Source organism: Urocampus carinirostris, chromosome 1, assembly GCF_059441175.1.
Source record: "Urocampus carinirostris isolate Australia breed hairy pipefish chromosome 1, RoL_Ucar_1.0, whole genome shotgun sequence".
Classification (NCBI taxonomy): Eukaryota; Metazoa; Chordata; class Actinopteri; order Syngnathiformes; family Syngnathidae; genus Urocampus; species Urocampus carinirostris.
Window position 1 is genome coordinate 10,681,160 of NC_142349.1, and position 20,576 is coordinate 10,701,735.

Consider the following 20,576-nt stretch of genomic DNA (forward strand, 5'->3'; position numbering starts at 1 on the left):
GCTGGAGGTCCAAATGTCCTTTAATTAGTAAAATAAAGAAAAACTTTTCGCAATCAGGCATCTTTTCTGTTTACATTGGCTTGGAACGCTTTGAGATCGGATCTGGTACCATCAGAGTGAGAGAAATCCGACTTCCCACTTTTCTGGAATGTAGCATTTGGATTAGGGTCCTGTTGGATAGTCCAGCGTCTCCCAAGCCTCAACTTTGTCAATGATTGCAAGACATTCATCAAAAATCTGAGTAGTGAACTAAATTCATAATTAATTGCAAATACTGAATATTTCCTCTACCAGAAGAAGCAAAACAATCCCAGAGCATGACTGAACAGTTTGTCTGCCAATTTACAGAATTGTATGGATTTCTACTGTTTCACACATGTCAGTGGTTGCCTATTGATACTTGTTTGAACGGTTTGCCCACCTGCAGAATCTCTTGGAGAAGTCGTCTGAGAGGGAGACCCGCCAGGAGTACGCTCTGGCTATGATCCAGTGCAAAGTGCTCAAGCAGCTTGAGAACCTTGAGCAGCAGAAGTACGATGACGAGGACATCACAGACGACATTAAGTTTCTGCTGGAGAGGCTAGGGGAGAGTGTTCAAGATCTCAGGTGCTCATTGTTAGTTCTAGGCTTCAGGACTTGCTTCACTTGATATTTTGAAAGACCTAATTTGCCTTAGTTGATGTTAAAATAAAAAAAGAAATACAAACATTTTTGCCCTATAAACTAAATAATTAAATTGAAATATAAATAAGTGCAATATAAGCTAAGGATACATTATTGTTTTATTTAAGAAGAACCATTTAAATATAAGAATCTGTTTTAAGTAATATTGCACAAATAATGCATTCTTGTTGTTTTTTTAAATTAGCTGGGTAAAAGTGTTAATAATGAAAATAATAATACATTTTATTTCAAAGCACCTTTCAGGACACCCAAGGTCGCTGTACACAAAATATAAAACAGTGATATCGATTAAAAATAAATATAAAAACAATGTACAGTAAAATAAGAGGGGACCATGTGAAGAAGTTAATGATTGATAGACAAGTTTGAAAAGTATGGTTTGCAGGAAAGGTAGAGTTGGGTGTCATGCACGAATTTGGGAAAATAAATTTTATATTTTCAGAAGATATGTCCTAGAATGTAGTTTATGAAGAGGAGGGGCTCCAGGACAAAGCCATGGGGCACACCTGAGATAACTGGAGGTTATAGTTACTTTTTTATTTGTAATGATGGAGATGTTCTATTTAGGACACATTCTCTGTCTTTGAACATGAAGAATCAGTTCAATAGTAGATTAAGCACATTATTGCAAATTATATATCTCACACTTCAACACTCTAGACCAGGGGTAAGCCACCTTTTGGGTGTGGAGTGCCACTTTCAAATTTCCTTGGAAATCAGTCTGCTACACCAAGATTAATGAATCGCACGTTAATTTTTATATCCAACAGAGCTGTAATTTTACACCAGTCCAAATATACAAGATGGATATACATTGAAATTGTATAATTGACCAATTTATCTTCCACTATTCTTATTCATTAATAAACTAAAAAATGAATGTGAGCAACATGTGGAAAAGCCTGTAGATATCCATAACTTCAACTTTTTACCACAAGAATCAACCAGAATCAACCATTCTTCATCAACAATGAACTACAATCAAAAAACAAGTGATATGGACAGCTACCATACCATTCATCAATGAAATCTTATTGCAGAGAATATCAAGCTTGAAACACACACGCACAGACGCCACTTTAATATATTCGCCATCAGTAAATGTTTTTGCGTGCTTTGCTATGCAGTGAGCAATTTGATAGCTTGTGTTTTTAGCAGTGACAACGGTTTTCAGGGTCTGTGTTTGTTTGCCATAATTGGACACAGCGCGTTTTAATGTCTGCGCCTTGTCAGTCTCATCCTTGAACTCATGTTCATGTTTCGTCTCGTAATGACGTTTAACACTTGATGTGCGAGGTACAACACTCTTGAGGCATAATGCACAAACAGCACGGTAATTTTTTTTCCACAAAGCCCCAGTCATCTGTCCACGTTGGCTGGAAAAGACGAGTTTTTTTCGCTGAAAGAGCGGTCATGATTCATTCGTTTATTGCGCGCCGGTGTTTCTGTGGCAGGGTTAAAACACGGATCTCCTCTCCTCGGCACCGCGCATACACGTACTCACAGACGGAGCAGAGGAGGAGGGGCGCTACCATAAAGCCTTTAAACAACACGACACACAACTGAAAATGACTCAATTTCAGTTGAAAATGCGCATTAAAAAAAAGATCATTATTATTTTGCCTTGCGCTTGCGTGCCACTGGTTAACCCCTCACGTTTCATAGGTTGCCAACCCCTGCTCTAGACCCTAAAAACCCTTTTGATATAATGTTTTGAAATCTATTTTAATCTATTGGACAAAATATATTTTTAGAAAAATTTAAAAAATATATGTTTTCAAATGATTCCTTTTTCTTTTGGTTCATTTGCAAGTCCTAATGTACTTAATTTGTGAATACAATTAACTAAAAATTCCAGTCAAATCTCAATCTGATGCAACACTCAATAATTTATTCAGCTATAAATATTTCCAAATGTAACTTTATTTATTGCATTGGGACATATTTTAACTTGTTATAACCAGAATCCTTTCAGTCATTTATTTTTCATACTTATACAATTATTGTTTTTCCCGTGTGGGTTTAAAAATCAAAAAGAATGTAAGTCAAGCAACATCTTTGAATATACTGTTGCTAGTTGGCTACTGATTGCTGACAGCTAGCTGTTGACCACCAAAGTCAGGCCCTGTGTTGTATCATACAATGACGGTGGAAGTAACCAGATGTTTCTTAGATTTCTAAATTAGTGACTCAGAGAAGACTGTCTGATGGCTTGCTTTGACCAAGACTGAATTTACTTTTGTGGTAGTAATTTTTATCTTTACGGTTAGAACTTTAAATTTAACCTGCATGTTTTAATTAACTCAAAAAATCAATTTTGTGACATTTTGTTTAACTTTAACAGCTCGTTCGATGAGTACAGCTCAGAACTCAAGTCAGGTCGCCTGGAATGGAGCCCGGTGCACAAGTCTGAGAAGTTCTGGCGGGAGAACGCCGTTCGCCTCAACGAGAAGAATTATGAGTTACTCAAGTAAGCCTTAAGCACTTTGAGTTCTTGTTTTTCCCTGTAATGTCTTGTTCATGGCGTATTTGCACTAATAGCTGCTTTTGTACTTTTATTCAGAGAGTGCCACATTCATCTATTTTCTATAGTACTTGTCCCTAATAGGACCACGGGTCCTCAGGGACCTAATCCAGCTGCCATTGATTTAATTATCCATTAAATGTAACTCACACACAAAAAAGGTTTTATTGAAACGTGACAGAATCTTTGTGCTTTACTGCAATCTACTTTGTGCCCACATTACAGTTCAGGTTTTTACCCCCCCTTTGAATTCAAACGATTTTATTTCATCCATCCAAGAACAAATATAAATGGGAGGAAATAATCACCATTTTTGCAGACAGTTTATAAAAGATCCTTTTGCTACTCGGCAGTACTTAATCAACTTATTTTTTCCAATCAGTTTTGTTCATATTTGGAGCAAATTTTAATGGACTCTTTCTCTGCCAACGCAACCGCTAGCCCATGTTTTGAGGGAATTGTGTCTGTAATTTTATGTTTTTAATAGAGCCTTCTGGTGAGACACATTACAGATTTTATCTGTTCAGTTTGACAGACTGTCACATTTATCCGCAGAAAAAAATCAGTCCTGCCTCCCAAAATAATAAAATGACATGCCAAGTAATCATTCAGGAATCATTTTTACTCTTTTTTGGTGTGTGTGTGTGTGTGTGTGTGTGTGTCTGCATTTGATTGGGCAAATTCCCGTAAGAGTAAAAAACACTCATTCATATTGTTTTTTTTTTTTTGTCAAAGGCGTTAACATTCATTTACCAAGGTTCGTACACGTGCTTGAAATCTTTGAAAATGCTTGATTTTCAAGGTTATGTTTTCAATAAATCAATTGTGCTTGAATTTTGGGTGAAGTGCTTGTAAATGCTTGAAATTGTTGCCATGTTTCACAACAAGTCTGCTTAAAAATGTCACTGACACTGCTCTCTGGTGGCTTCACTTTGCCATTGCAATTCTTCTCTTGTGATTAACGGCAGCTATTTAGTTTGTATAGCATTCTCCTATAAAGGATAATCGCCCCCTCTAAGCCTAAATAGGGCACAATGAAATGTGTATTAGTGCAAGGATTACGTATTAATTATGGACATTTATTATAAGCCATGCGAAGGATTAAAGTAGTGTTTCCCATCGGTAAATTGTAATGGGAAGAACTTCCTGCAAATGAAAATGTTGGCTACATTTAACAGTCACTTACCCAACACCTACAGTGCCTTGAAAATGTATTTGGCCCTATTAGGTCTATAACCTTACACCTCTGAACAAAACACACAAAGAGAGACAAGCGACACCAATATTTCCCCATAAGGTGATGCTTCACAGTCAAAGCCTGATTCACATCTGACCAGAAGTGCAAACAAAGGCGGAAGAGTTTAACATAGCCACAGGACACCATCATAAAACAAGAAACATCAGACAGACCGGGGGAAAAAACATGATAATGCAGCAGCTTCCCTTCTCAGACAAATGGTTGAGTGGTTCACAAGGCGATAAAACTCTTTGAAGCAAGGAAAACATTTTACTCAACTATAAGAACCTTATATAATTAAGACAATTTCAATTCAAATTTTAACATAATAGGACATGAATAATAAACGTATTTAAATTATCCATTCGGTCCCATTCATGAATTCTGTGTATTTCTCCATATTTATCACTCACTAAGGTTTCATATCATTTAACCAGTTTTGTTATCACTCAGGGTCAAACCCAATGTAGTACAAAATGCAGTTTTAAAGAGTTGATTCAATTTTTAAGGCACAAAAAATCTATGTCTACCTGGCCCTATGTTAAAAAGTAATTGCCCCCCCCCCCCTTGTTAAATAACAAAGTAACTGTGATTAACTATGGTTTTGGGAAATGTGAGTTCAATTCCGCAATCCACACTCAAAATGAATTGCGCCAATCTGTGGTAACCAAAAATCACTTAAATTAAATCCGTTAGTTAGACAAAGGGAAGTAGGGTACAAACATCTGAAGAACGCAATTTATATACCACAATTAGAAAAAAATCCAAAAGAAATCAGTAAAAAAAAAAATCTGTCAGGAAAAAGCCACAAAGCCATTCCCAAGGCTGAAGGACTCCAGCGAACCACTGTCAGAGCCATTATCCACAAATGGAGAAAATTGGGAACAGAGGTAGTCCTCCCAGGAGTGGTCGACCCACTATGATTACTTCAAGAGTGTGACGACGGCTCATTCAGTAGATTACAAATGAAGCTCGAAAAACATCCATAGAACTGCAGGCCTTCCTGGCCTTACCTAAAGTTCGGTTAATGACTCCACAATAAGAAAGACGCTGGCCAAAAATGGCATCAGCAGGAGAGTTCCCAGACACAACAAATATTTGTTTCTGATTGCCAAAAAAGCATCTTGAGTATCATCAAGACTTTTGGAGGAACATTCTGTGGACTGATGAGTCCAAAATTGAACATTTTGGGTGGTGTGCAACTCTTGACATCTGCCGTAAAAATGAAGCATTTTTGATAGCATTAGACAAAAAGAACATGATGCCAGCTCAAAGCTTGGTGGTTGTAGTTTGATGGCAGGGGATGATTTGCCGCCTCAAGACTAGGACAACTTGCTGTGGTGACGGAATAATAAATTCTGTTGTTTACTAGAAGATCCCAAAGAAGAACGGTTGGCCATGAGTTTGTGCCCTCAAACTCAAGTGCTCTTGTATCATGCAGCAGGACAACGATCCGAAACACACCTGAATGTCTAGCTTTGAAAGGCTCAAAAAACACAAAATGACGGTTCTGGCGTGGCAAGGTCAAAGTCTGGATTTAAATCCAATTCAGAGGCGGTGAAAATAATATCAAAATGCATTTAATTACTATGGCTTCCATGTTTTCCTGACATGTGTTTTATTGTAAAGTAATCCTTGTTTAAAAAGGTTTAAACAATGTTGTCCCTCTAAAGGATCTTAACCAGGCTCCTGGAAGTGTCCGATGATCCTCAAGTCATAGCAGTGGCGGCCCACGACGTGGGAGAGTATGTGCGGCACTACCCACGTGGCAAACGGTAAGTGCTTGACTTGCTCTACTGTTTGGTGAGCTCCATAATCAATAATTCTGTCAATACCAATTGTTTTGCATCTGACCTTTCAGAGTGATTGAGCAGCTGGGTGGGAAGCAGTTGGTGATGAATCACATGCACCACGAGGACCAACTTGTACGCTATAACGCCCTGCTGGCCGTGCAGAAGCTTATGGTCCACAACTGGTACGAACACAACACCAAAAACTTTCCTGAGGCACTGTGAGCCATACTTGACTATATTTTTGCTGTTCGCAGCTCCCTTAACCGCCTAGGTTGTCAGGGCACCACTTTCTGTGGTTTGTCTTGGGCGAGTAAAACTTGGTGGTGCCCATCCCTCTCCAGGCATTTTTTAGGGGGTTGGGGTTGCTCCCCCTCATGAAACAGATAGTGGAAGCCTTCTTATCCGGCTCAAATACAGAACCTTCATCATCCTGTTGCCGATGTAGTCTCAAACTTGCCGCTTGGGGGCCAATTAAAGCCCACAGGAGAGGAGTTTGGGGCCCCTACCTTAATATGACAGTATTATTAGGCACCTCTTAGTGGTAAAAATAACCCTACAATACAAAACAGTGTGTTTATATATGAATATATTTATATGCATATGCAAGCCATTATTTGCTGACAAGATTTGAAAATAAAAATCTAGTTAATGTTTTATCACGAATTTTCATATTTTACCTAAACATCATTATCCATTAAATTTGTAGAATCGTTTTTCTTGTTATTCCAGTAAAACGATTTAAAAATCCAGTGAAATAGAGCTATTCAAATGTATAGTCAACAAGATTCTCTGCCAATGGAAGTTTTTTTTTCCGACATAGGCAGGAGGGAAGCAAGTGCTATGTATTTTTGGCATTTAAAATCTCAATCCCTCTGAAGTGCCTTTAAGGAAGGGTTGTCATGCACATTTGCAAACTGCTTCATATTCACGGTTACCGGATCCTCTTACTGCCTCGGTTGTCGGAGCAACGCTTCCTATGGTGTGCTTTTGGCAAGTGCAGCCTGGTGGTGCCCATCCCTCTACGAGTTATTTTTTTTCTGTTGGGTGTTTGCTCACCCACATGAAACACACAGTACTGATTTCCACGGTTACCAGTAGAAGGAAAAGTTAAGTCATGTTTATTTGTATAGCCCTTAATCACAAGAAATCACAAAGGGCTGTTCAGACTATTAGACAACAGACCATTATTACACCATCCCCCTGGTCCTACATGAGGGAAAAGAAAAAACCCAAACTTCAGCATGAAGAAATTAGGAAATGTATTCTACCCTGGTCATCCTGGAAGAGGGATTACCACTTGTGAGGCCCCTTCTCAAGGTTTCTTTTTTCCTCACGCTGAGGTTTTGAGTTTTTCCTTGCCTGCATGTTGGTTTAAGATCAGGTAATGGTGTAATTGTAATCCTGTGCAGTCCTTTGAGACATTTTTGTGATTAAGGGCTATATAAATAAATGTGACTTGACTTGAGAAGGGCCCCCACATGAGGTAATCCCCCTTTCAGGATAACCAGGCCAAAATGGATGTTGCAATATATAGACATTGTCAACATGAATTATAGGTCATTCATAAGCTATATAATAAAAGTGTTTTTGAACTCATCCCACTCATATACAGCACCTTCATCATCTGGTCACTGTTGCTTTTCTGTGTAAAGCGTCATCCCGTTTTTCAGAAATGATCTGGACCTTAGCATTGACAGCCAGCTGTGTGTCACAATACTGATATTAGAACCTTTATCAATGGAGGAAAAGTATTCTGAAATTTCGAGATATCATACAATAAGCAATGCGCCACTTGCGGCTTTCACATATTTGTGGTGATGAAATTACGTCATTTCTTATGTTACATAGTAAATGCTCAAAGGCTCTTTGTGGGCTCTTCATGGTACATAGAGGAAAATAGACTACAGATGCTCCCCTGCTTCCAAACAATTGTTTGGAAGTTGAATTTGTTTGTAAGTTGCTTCAGTGCTATATTTTGTATGTTTAAGGTTTATATAAGTGACCTGTATTGTTTTGTACTAAAAACTAAACATTTCACAAGATGATATGCTTTATAAAAATAAATAAAGTTGAGTTTAACTTACTTTTGGAAGATGCGTCTCAAGAGTTCCTCCTCCGTGGTAGAGAGTGGATGAAAAAAAAGTGATCGAACCATTTTCTCAACCGCATCAAGCTTTCTTATTCCACTTTCATTTGAAAAGAAACGGCTCTCCTCTTCTTGACATTTTACACCAACCATATTGAATGGATGCACGAGATATTAAACAATAAAAATGTCAAAGTTCTTAGACATAGAACCTATCTCTGTCAAAGATACAGGATAGAATGTTTACACACGAACTAGGAAGAGGAAGCTGATTTCTTCTTCGGGGTGGATGCTGGGTGACCTCTCACAGCGCAACACGCCGTAGCGGCGGAAAGACGCACTGCACTAATGTCCTGTACTCGGTAAAAGGTGCACACAATAAAAAATGTAACTTACAGCAAAGTACGGATATTTTTCAACATCCCGAAAAAGGTTTGTATCTACCTTTTTTTTAAAGTCGAATCGTCGTAAGTAGGGGAGCGTCTGTATATTCTTTTCTCAGAAGGAACAAAGGACTAATGATTCGATTACATGCAATCATTATGTTCAATCGATTATAAATCATCTTCATGTATTTGGACTTTGATAAATACACGCTTCAAGTCAAAAAGTATAAATGATTTATACAATATATAAAATTCAATTTTACCACACAGATTTTATATCCTGTTCATTTGTATGAATCTAGATAGCAAAATTATTTATATAACATTTTGATATTCTTGAAGTTGAAATAAAAATGTGATACATGATACACATGACAATGACCACGACTTCCTTTATAAATAATTTAAAGCAAATGGTAAAATGGTAAATAGTCTGCATTTATAAAGCGCTTTTCAAGTCAATGAAGACCTCCCAAAGCACTTTACAATGTGCTTCACACTTACCGATTCACACACACACTCACACCAATAGTGGCCATGCAAGGCGCCAACCTGCTGATTGGGGGCATTAGGGATTCAGTGTCTTGCCCAAGGACACTTTGACATATAATACCGAGGAGCCGGGATTCGAACCTGCGATCTCTTGAAAAAATGTAGGAGGGTAACTATTATGGATATTCCTTAATTATTTACAAATTACCCTTGACGAGACTGTACAGCGGAGACCATTTTTTTGACTCCTCAGCCACATATTGCAGCTTTTTCAAATATAACTTGTTTCTGTCAGCAGCAATACATACACATATTAAGACTTTGAGCTTATAAGCAAGAAATCCACTAAACTGTGGATTTTTTGAACATTGAAATACAATTTGAAATGTATTCGCATTGGACGAACTCAAAAAATAAGGGTAGAGGTCAATAAATCATACAACAAACATTAAAAGGTGAGAGTTCAAATCAAGTGAATTAATTAAAGGTGGAATAATGTAAAAGCCACAATAAAAAGATGTGTCTTCTTTGAAATAATACTAAGACAGACTTTTGGACATGATGTACTCACACAGAATATTTCATAAGCGAATAAAAATGAAATATAGTCAGTCGTGAGCATGCAGATTTCCTCCACTTAGTCTGTTATGTAATAGAGTCATTCCACTTCAGTTCACCCAATCAGCAAAATGCTGCATTTCAATATATCAGACCATGGAGAGTCACATTTCTGAATTTTGAGCTTGATGGCTTCGACAGTTTCTTAGATATTGCCTTTATATTTAATCTATTTATTTCTGGGTGGAAAAGGCACTGGCCGGTAAATCTTAATAGCTTTTTCTAATCAGCCACTGGGTTTTGCAAAGGATCACTTGCAAAATGAAATTCTACATTTTCCTTTGTACATCTGTGTATTTCTGACATTATCTAACTTTTGACATTTGAAGTTCACAATAAGAGAAACCTTAGCAACACAGATCTAAATATTTTGTCCAAAATGTCAGAAACCACATGAAAAACTGTTTGGATTTTCCCTCTCATTATGTTGACATTGTTTGTACTCGTTTCTTCACAAATGTCAAAATCTTTACTTGTTTATTTATTCATTTACCAGTGTCTGAATTGTTTTTATTTTGTTTGGATACAGCACCTTTGTTTTGGAATTGGATCAATAGTTGCTAACAATTTTAATAAAAAGTTGCACAAATACATTTTAATATAGTGTAACAATCTGTGAAGCCCTTTGAGACTCTTCGTGATTTAGGGCTATACAAAAATAAATGACTTGACTTGACTTGACTATATCAGATACAGTTCTTCCGCGCAATCTAAGTTGAAAGTTTCCTCTCTCCATGCTAGGAATTTATCTACCTATCTATCTACCCTGGTCATATCCCTTAAAGGGTGTGACCGACAGCAAGACAAACATACACACAAAAAAAAGAAAAGGGAAAAAGTAGCAAAAAAAAAACCCACAAGAAATTTGACCATGGCCAACCCAAATGCTCAAACACCCAAACAAGTTAAGCACCTCGGCACCCAAGTTGGTCATGCTTAAGTCCCTCCAGATGAAACGGTACACAAGAAAGCGGCCATGTCACTCGAGTCAGGGGTTACACTACACACTCTTCAGTTCAACAGCAGGGCCCGACAGCTTTCACTGGTTTACCCCTGCCGCATCATACAAGTGCCCTGCCCATCCCTTAGAACACGTCTAAACATCCCACTATCCTTTTACAACGCCTCTTCATTCATTACTATCACCAACAAGAGCTCTAGCTTCAACTATATTTAGACCTCTTTTCTGCACTGCACTCATAACACCATCCATCCACGTCAATCTCGGCCTTCCTCTTGGTCTCCTTCCATTTACTTCTGCTCTGTAGATCCTCTTCAACATTCGCTTCTCATTAATCCTTTCCATGTGTCCAAACCAACCGAGTACCCTCTTATCCACACACTTGCTCAGTTCCACGACTACTCCAGTTCTGTCTCTCACAATTTCATTTCTCAATCTATCTAATCTTGTCACTTCTAATATACTCCTCAAACATTTCATCTCAAAAACATTTAATTTCCCTCTCAAATCTGCGTTCAGGCTCCAAGTCTCTGCACCATAGAACACAGTCGGCACAATCACACTCTCATACAGTCCTCTCTTTACATCCATACTCATACCCATCACTCTCCTCAAAGCACCCAAAAACTTGCTTCTTTGATTCACCATTCCACCAACTGCAGCCACCTCTCAACCCAAGTACCTAAAGCTTTCAACTTCTTCCAGCACCTGTGCATGCAACCTTATTTCTAACGCCATGCCCACTCCATCACGTGAACACTTCATCACCTTACTCTTGCCAACATTCACACATTCGCCTATCACACACTCTTCCATACTCCATTTCCTTCTCAATGTTTCCTCAGAATCAGCCACAAGCGCTGTGTCATCTGCAAACAACAATGGACTTACCTGCCACACCGTTCCACTGATATTCATCATTCCTTCTTTATCCATCGGTCCTTCTTAAATCTACTAGTGTCTGTATTTTATTTTTATTTTGTTTGGATACAGCACCTTTGTTTTGGAAATGGGATCAATAGTTGCTAAGAAATCTGCATTTACGCAATTTTAATAAAAAAGTAGCACAAATACCTATTTCAATATTTCAGATACAGTTCTTCCGATCAATCTAAATTGAAAGTTTCCTCTCTCCTTGCTAGGAATTAACCTAATCTTAAGTTTCACTGTAATTACAGGGGTTGAGGTTTCAAATTACCATTTTTATTCTGCGTAAAAACAGGTTTCTGTACATTTGCATTTCCATCCATCCATCCATTATCTGCACCGCTTATCCTCAGTAGGGTCGTGGGGGTGCTGGAGCACATCCCAGCTATCTTCAGGCAGTGGGCAGGGGACACCCTGAACTGGTTGCTAGCCGGTCCAGGGCAATTTGATTTTCCTAGGTATCCTATTTTAGACTCATACTAGTGATACAAACATACTATGACTCATTATTCCCCACAGTAATAGGTCTAAATCTATCCACGCATGAACAATGGGGACTGTAAAACGATTTTGATTGCTCCTTTTATTAGTTTCTCATAATAACTTGAGAATAGTAATGATCTGAAACCTAAAATTGCCATCTGATATTCAGGCTTGCGCTGTTTTGCAATTATTTTGGAAAGTCTAAAAACTAAAAAACCCTACCTGGCAGTTTATGCTTTGTCACTGATGCGACATAAAGGATTTGATTGAATCATTAAAGCTTTTGCTGGTTTTTTTTTCGTTTTTTTGTTTTTTTTTATCATGAGGCTCACTAATGCAACACTAAAAATTGTCTTTTTTTTCCTCAAATATAGACTCATGTATAGAGATCCCTGCTCCAAAGTTAGATATTTTGCTATCTGTAAGGAAACTAATTAGTGGCCGATACTCGGAATTTTAAGATACTAATCCGATACCGAGGCTATTTGCTTTGAAACGTCAATATCATTGAATAATTGAACCCACCCCCTCGAGTTAGTTTATATTTATGTTAAAACCCAGCACTAACAGTTGAGGTATTCAAATGTTTCATTTTTTAAATCAAATAACTACAAATCAAACTTTAACACGGTCAAAAATAAATATTTCTTTTACAACTACTTCAGGACAAAAGAGAGTCAATTAAAAAAAGCAACAGTGCAAATCTAACAGTGTGAGCTTTACCTTCTATTGCACATTATTTTGAAAATAAAGTCAGAAATTGAAATGAGTGTAAAAATACAATATTAAGACCTTTAACAGTATAAAAATGAAAATACTTCAACAAAACAGGTACATAGGAAAAGGCAAGAGAGGCAAACAAAAAAAGTCGGCTATGTAACAAAGGCGCCATTTTGACAACACAGTGACACCTCAAGGTCATCCCCTGAGCTCATTTCTTTTCATCAAATCTCCAAGGTTACAAACGGCAGATCACCCCTAAAGGGTGTGAAAATCAAAGAACAGCAATATGAAGAGTGACAACAATGTTCTTAGCATATAGTAGTCAAAATAACAAACAAGCCTGGCATCTTAAGCAATCTCTTTTGGCTGTGTCCAATCGTAAGAAAGCGATGCCCAATCGTCATTGTATGCGTGTAGAATCAACTCAAACATTTAATGATCTCAGGCCATTGGTCACAATCGTTTTTACCCTTTTGTATGTGCTGTATATCACTTTAAAGCATGCATGATATGATACAATTTGTCATTTTAATCTTTAATCTTAATCTTGTTTTCGGTCTATCTAGCTATCTCTATCTAGCCATCTATCTACCCACCTATCCATCTATCTATCCATCTATCTATCTACCCATCTACCTATCTAGCCATCCGTCTGTCACCCTTCTGTCTCCATCCATCATATTTGTGCAAGTATGTTTGTATGTGACTTATAGGCTCCGAAACAGCTAGACCAATTTTTATGAAAATTGACACAGTTGTACTTTAGGCCTCCGTGAGTGTCTTTACCTAGGTTTCCCGTCACCCCAAGACACCTAAAAAAGATACCAACAAAATCAATAAACATCTGCTTTTGTGTGGTCTGCATTCGTGGGATTTCTAATGCCCTCTGGCGGCCAAATTCGGTATGTGCCTGACTAGTGACCACTCCAAGCAGCCGAAAGCAGTCTTTTATCAACTCGGCAACACCTTGCCATTTTGGATGTCTATTTGAACACTTGTAAAAGTCTGTCATTTTCTGACCTTATGTGGAATATCATCACCATAAGAGACAGGATAAGGCACCATTCCCTTTCTGTGCCTTTTCAGAGCCATTTGATATTTCCAGTGATAAGCAGGTGAGAGTTGGCTACCCGCTCTTGCAAATGTTACTCGGCAGGAAGAAAAAAAAAACCCAAACACACCCTAAAAGTCACCAAATAATACCTCTCAGTTCAAAAGTTGATCACGCTATTGTCAAAATGTTGTGACACTTGCAAAATGAAGCTAGCTATCGTCATCGGTTGCCCGGTTTTCTAAGTTAGTAAAGTTTTGAAATTTGTGACTCAAGTTCCACTTTGTTCTCAAAGATAATTACGGTAAAGTTGTTCAGAAATGTTTGGAGGGTTTTATTGAATTGAAAAAAACGTACAGTTTTTATTGGTTTGGACCTGTAGAGCAGGGGTCTCGAGCTGAATTTACCCTTGGGCCACAGGTGTTAGGGTCCCACTTTGCCTTAGACCTATCGCATAAAACATCCCACTATTCTCAAATGTGATTGTTAACACAAAATATGATGTCAAGATAAGAAAGTATTACAATCGAATCATAAAACAAACAAATCAGTCATTGGTAAATAATAGTTGTTAGGGAACATATGATTCCAGATACATTATGTGAAAAGTCGAATCAGTCAATAATCCATCTAAATGTATTCTCGTTTTTGCTCTCTCTCTCTCTCTCTCTTTCTCTTTCTCTCTCTCTCTCTCTCTCTCTCTTGCTCTCTCTCTCCCTGTCTTTCCCTGTCTTTTTCCGTCTTCCTCTCCTCCCATATCCATCTCTTGCTCTCTTTTTCTGTCCCCCAGTGTTTCTGCCTCTACCTATGCTCCCTCTCTTTCTCTGTATTTGTGTCTCTCTCATTGTGACTCCCTCTGTTTCTCTCCATCTCTTTTTCCCTCCCTATCTCTGTCTCTCCCTCTCTCTCCCCGTGTCTCTTGCTTGCTTTCTCGCTCTCACTGTCTTGTTCTCTAACGCCCTCTCTCTGTCTCTTTCTCTGTCTCCCCCTGCCTCTGCCTCTCTCCTCCCTCTCTGTCTCTTTTTTCCCTTTCTCTCTTGCTCTCTCTCTCTCTGTGCCCCCCTCTTTGTTTCTCTATCTCTCTGTGTGTGTCTCTCTCCCTGTCTTTTACTCTCTGTCTCTTCCTCTTCTCTCAATCTATCTCTTGCTCTCTCTTTTTCTGTCCCTCAGAGGTTCTGCCTCTACCTGTGCCTCTCTTTCTCTCTGTCCTTTTGTCTCTCGCCCTTGGCCCTCTGCTTCTCTGTGTCTCTTTTTTCCTCATTATCTCTGTTTCTCCCTCTCTCTCCTGTGTCTCTTGATTTACCTCTCTCTTTCTCTTACTATCTTTCCCTTCCTTGCCATCTTTCTCTCACTTTCTTGTTCTTGATCTCCCTCTCTTTCTCTCTCTCCCTGACTCTGTCTCCTCCATCTATGTCTCTTCTCTCTTTCCTCTCGTTCCCTCTCTTTCTATCTCTCTTTCTATTCCTCTTTCTCCCTCTCTTGCTTTCTCCTTCCCTGTCTCTGCCCTGCCCTGTCTCTTTCTCTCTCCCTGTCTCTGTCAGTCTCTCTCTGTCTCATACCTTATTTCACTGTCTCTTACTGTCTCTGTCCTTTACTGTCTCTGCATCTTTCTCTTGCTTTCTCTGCCTCTCTCTATCTCTCTCTCTCTCTCTCTCTCCCTGTCCTCACTCTGTCTCTGTCTATTTCGCTGTCTCATGCTTTCAACCGGAGCGTTTAAAACGCATTTCAGTTAGAAGTCGCTTTTTGGCATTTAATGTTTCTTTTTTACCCTGCACGCATACTATATGTGGCTGCATTTGCTAGTAAATTCTTCCCAATTCTGAGCCCTGCCTGACTTAATTAGCAAGCAGGTAGCTTGCCTTACATGGCTGCAGGGCCGCTATTGGGAAATGTGAAGCACATTGTAAAGCGCTTTTGGAAGTCTTGACTTGAAAAGCGCTATATAAATGCAGATCATTTCATTCCATTTCATTAAACTCGCACGGGCTGCAGTGATGTTAAACCTTAATAAGGGCCTTGAACTATAGTGCCGCAGTTCATTTTTGGCCCGCTAAGTTTGAGCCCCATGTTGTAGAGGGTAATTTATAAACTAGTTTGTGCCGTTATCCTGGATATCGCTCATGTGTCCATTGGTTTTGTTTCTCAGGGAGTACCTGGGCAGACAGCTGCAATCCGGCGACCAGCAACAAGCTCCAGCAGTGGCAGCCCGAAGCTGAATTGACTTTATGCTTGTATTTGTGTGTGTCTGTGGTAACTTTGCGAGTGTGCGTGTTCTCTATTTAATGACTCAAGATGAAGAAAAGGTATCGTCCCTTGTTAGCCTCTCACGTGGTGTCGTACGTGTCTGTGATTAAATGTATAGAGTGTGATGTACGCCTTTCCTTGTGAAAATTGTGTATTATTTCCCAGTTAATAAAAGCCCTGAAGTACTCCCGTTTATGTGCCTTGGTGCTTCCGTTGTCCGCACTCCAGCTGTTGCTACGGAGACGGGAGGGTGAAGTTTTGAGACGAATACATTTTCCAGTCAGCTTTCGTTTGAATGCACTTCATGTTGAGAGCACAATTGTCGGTAAAATGTGAAGTTCGCTCTTTGCTACTGCTGTATGTCACATGTCATTTACAATTAGGAAGAAATTCATCCATCTCTTTTCATAACCACTTATAGTCCTAAATAACAGTAAAATAACTCAATAGCTTGATATGACCGATGACCTATTTTTTTTATCATTTTAAATATTTCTTTATTTTACTCTTATATTTTAAGTAGAACATAAAAAGTAAAAATCTACCTCACAAAGTTTTCAGATATAGCATATATTTTTTTCTTATTTTACTATATTTTAATTTTCTGGTTAAAAATTAAACTACTTAGAATTATTATTTTTTCCATTTCAATTATTTTTTTTATTTTACTCTATTTTTAAATAAGACTAAAAAGAGAAACTTACTTTGAACTCGCAAAAGTATCAGATATGGAATATTTTTATTTTGGGGATTAAAATAAATGTCTTAAAAATGAGCAAAAATGATCAGTTATCATTTCAGATTAGCATTCAAGTTTTATAGTTTTATTTTAATTAAAAAAAACAAAAGTTTCAAGAAAGTATTTAAATTAAGCAAAATAATCTTCCAGTGGAACAAGATTATTTTTACCTTTAAAAATTATGTGATTTTTTTTGTTTTTTTAAACATTGTCTAGAGCAGGGATGTCAAACTCAATTGCACAAGGGGCCAAAATTCAAAACACACTTAAGGTTGCGGGCCAACCAGGATAAACATTTATTGAACACACTTAAACTGAATGTTTTTGGAACATAAATATGAATAAAAACAGACAAGAATATTAAATTTAAACCTATTACTTTGCTCCAAATAAAAATAGCTTGTTAAATTATACAACTTAGAACTTAACTTAAACAATTGAACATGAAAATAACATTCAAATGCCTTTGCTCCTGTGTCAATGTATATATTTAAAAAAAAAAATATCCCAAAAGATTTTGCTCTCCTTAATATATCTCCTGTCAAAAGTAGAAATATGAAAATCCTACAAAACCTGGAAATATACATAAAACATGTATTTTTCAGAAATAACAATTCTAATCATTCCGTTCTCTTTGCTCTTATGACTATGATTTGATCATTTGCTCTGATCGCGGCCGGACACTGTGTAGTTCTTTGCAGTATTGTGTTTTCAGCGCGGCGAAAAGGGTATAGTATATATATAGTATATAGCAGGAGTCGGGAACCTTTTTGACTCAAAGAGCCATAAAAGCAAAATATATTAATTTTATTTTGTGAAAGAGCTACACCATATATTATGAGACAAATTTACTAAATTGCTAAACCCGCGCCCCAGACCAAAGCTTAGTCTTCAGCACATTTATTTTTGATGATTTGATAAAAATGAATGAATGATGAAAAGACAATAATGCCAGAGCCCGTATCCCAAAATCAACAAACATACCACTTTCTTGCAGTTACTCAAGATCGGTTAAACTCATTTTGACCCTTTTTTTCATACATATTGGTTTCAAAACCAGATGCAAGCAGTTATTTTGTAAAAACGTCACAACATTCTGAGAACAGGCAGCCTGATGTGCTTACTTTTGGCGAAGACAGAGTAGGGCGAGAGATGGGAGTGCTTGCACTTTTTGCATAGCTCCGCCCATCCCTCCCACTCACCCAATCAAATAACTTTAAGTTATCTCCTGGTGTTTTGGCATATTTACAATTTGTTCCGTGGATTCATCAAAAAGTCTGAACACTGAACATAGATTATATAGTGAGCTTTTATATAAAGGATTCTTTAGCGTTGTACAGCCAAAGCGAGTTTTATTTTGTGTGGCACCTTAACTGTAAATCGTAGTGAAAACGAGCCCAATATATTCTGAAAAGTACTGCCATTTGATTCAGTTTTGGTTTGGCTTTGCGTGTATCTGAACAGGATTAAAGGTTCAAGTTTTGAACGAGATGGAGAACGGGCCATTAATAACAATAATGTAAAATGGTCTTGCGGGCCGGATATGATCACACGACGGGCCGGACATGGCCCGCGGGCCGGGAGTTTGACACATGTGGTCTAGAGGAATTTGTTGCAGTGCAGGTTCCCAGCAATCACACATGTTCTGAGAATACAAATGCAGAGAAAAATGTAAACCCCTATGTGTACTGATAGAGGTCTTTCATTAAATCTCACTTGAAAATGTCACCAAAGGGGGCAAAAAAAATATTTCTCAAGTTGTTACAAAGATGAACGTGTTTCGTAAAGGTTAGCTCGGGTGTTTGATGGAAAAGATGATTGGGATGCAATATCTTTAGGGCCAAAAAAGAATTAAATATATTCTTGTGATATTTTGAAGGTCACCTGAAAGGAGGTGAAACAGTCCTACGCATTTCATTTCCCAGGAAGGAAGAGTGACAATGAAAGCTTAATTCTATACCCCTGCCCAAAAATGTGCATAAAGGTATACTTATGTTATCCGGGGGGAGAACATACCATCAATTGAAGAGAATTCGATAAAGTGCCTGGGAAAGTGGTACGATTAATCTCTGGTGGAGAGAGGCAGCATTCCCACGACTGAAGAGAAGGCTGATGAGTGGCTGCAAACGATTGAGAGGACAGGCCTACCAAACAAGTTCAATACCTTTTTTTCCAGCATGGTCTCCTACCAACAGAACTGCGTCTGACAACATCTGATCTATGAAATCCTTATGACCTCAGTTAAAGGAATCGAGAGGAGGGCAAAAAAAACCCATCTCCGCAACTGGCTTAGGATTCCACCAAGCTTCACGTCATTATAACTCTAGATCAGGTTGGGAAGGCTGCAGTTTCCCCTGTCTTTGGTAGCTAGGTGGCAAAGTGTAGGGCTGTCATGATGCTTGAAGATTTCAGCAATGAGATGGTTGGAGGCACAGGCGTGATCCCAAGTACTTGGCGAAAATGAGTATCAGATAGCCAAGTATAGCAGGCAGAAGGCAGTCCAAGGTTGAAAGATGTAATCAAAAGGCATGCATAGAGCGTCAGGGACTAGGGTCCACCCATTTCCAGCAATGGACAAATGCTTATTCAAGGGAGAGGAGAAACATAGTCCAGGATGAGGTCCACCAGCTGGAATAGGAGAGCAGGTGGTACAGAGCTGTGGAGCTTGCAGTCCAAGAAGCCTGGACACAGTCGGACCTTCCAAAGCGATAGGATCACCTGGACAGAACTCTAGAGGTTGGAACCTTTCCAGATCTCTTTTTTGCTCTGTTCAGTGTACGACCCTATTCTAACACCAACCAACCTGTACAAGTGGGGGTTGAGGTAGGACATACAATGCAGGCTTTGTTGAGGGAGATAGACACTGGCGTGTATACTGGCACGATGCCATACTGCTCTTAGCCAGAGCAGATACCGCTGACTGCATGAGAATGTCCGACGTGCACTGGCTCACATTTTGGAGCAGGAAAGGCCAAGGAAGCACCAACCTCAACCAAGTTTAATGCATTGCGTCCAGTTCATCAGGGTACTGTCCCAGCCGCTAGGGTACCGCACCTTTATCTACTTCTGGTTCATTTTTTTGTTACTGTTGGGTCTAAAAACGACCATTTACACGTGGGAGAGCTATAAAAATTGGCTAACGTGAGAAAATACAACAGGTATGAGAATTGTTGAGTTTTCTTAACAATTGCAATTGGAGAAAGAAAGATGGTCAGAGGAGCAAGCAATTTTACCTGCTTTCATCTCGCTAGCCCAACTCTCACTCGGGTCGGGTCATTGCATTTCCATTTACGGTTTGTTCTTTGTTCCTGGTTTGAATATTGGTAGGTTTGATCGTGTATGGACATGTTTTTTGTTTCGTGACCCTTTGATACTTTGTTCCTGGTTTTGTTATTAATTACCATCCTTATTTTAAACTCCCCTGCCTCAGTTCCTTGTTCGTTTACTTGGGTCCACCCATAAAACAACATCTTTTTTGCTCATTTATAGTATTGTCTTTTTTATATTTCTAGGTAAAATTATAAGAAGTTCAAATATAGTAAAAATCACAAATGAAAGCAAAATGAATGTGCTGGTTGATGAAAAAAAGTGTGCTTTTGCTCAAATAATGTTGTGTAACACTGGTTTA

The 20,576-nt window shown here is 38.5% G+C and overlaps 1 protein-coding gene across 2 annotated transcripts in view; it reads left to right on the forward strand.

Annotated features, from left to right (window-relative positions):
- The window catches only part of atp6v1h (ATPase H+ transporting V1 subunit H), a 43,464-nt gene extending 27,062 nt beyond the window's left edge, over window positions 1-16,402 (forward strand). For both annotated transcript variants that reach the window (XM_088326181.1, XM_088326191.1), the window contains 5 exons: window positions 428-606; window positions 3,029-3,154; window positions 6,119-6,220; window positions 6,307-6,420; window positions 16,112-16,402. In XM_088326181.1, the coding sequence (XP_088182307.1) occupies window positions 428-606; window positions 3,029-3,154; window positions 6,119-6,220; window positions 6,307-6,420; window positions 16,112-16,181 (591 nt within the window). In that variant the 3' untranslated portion in view covers window positions 16,182-16,402. The remainder of the gene's footprint in view (window positions 1-427; window positions 607-3,028; window positions 3,155-6,118; window positions 6,221-6,306; window positions 6,421-16,111) is intronic.
- Window positions 16,403-20,576: the final 4,174 nt, after the last annotated feature.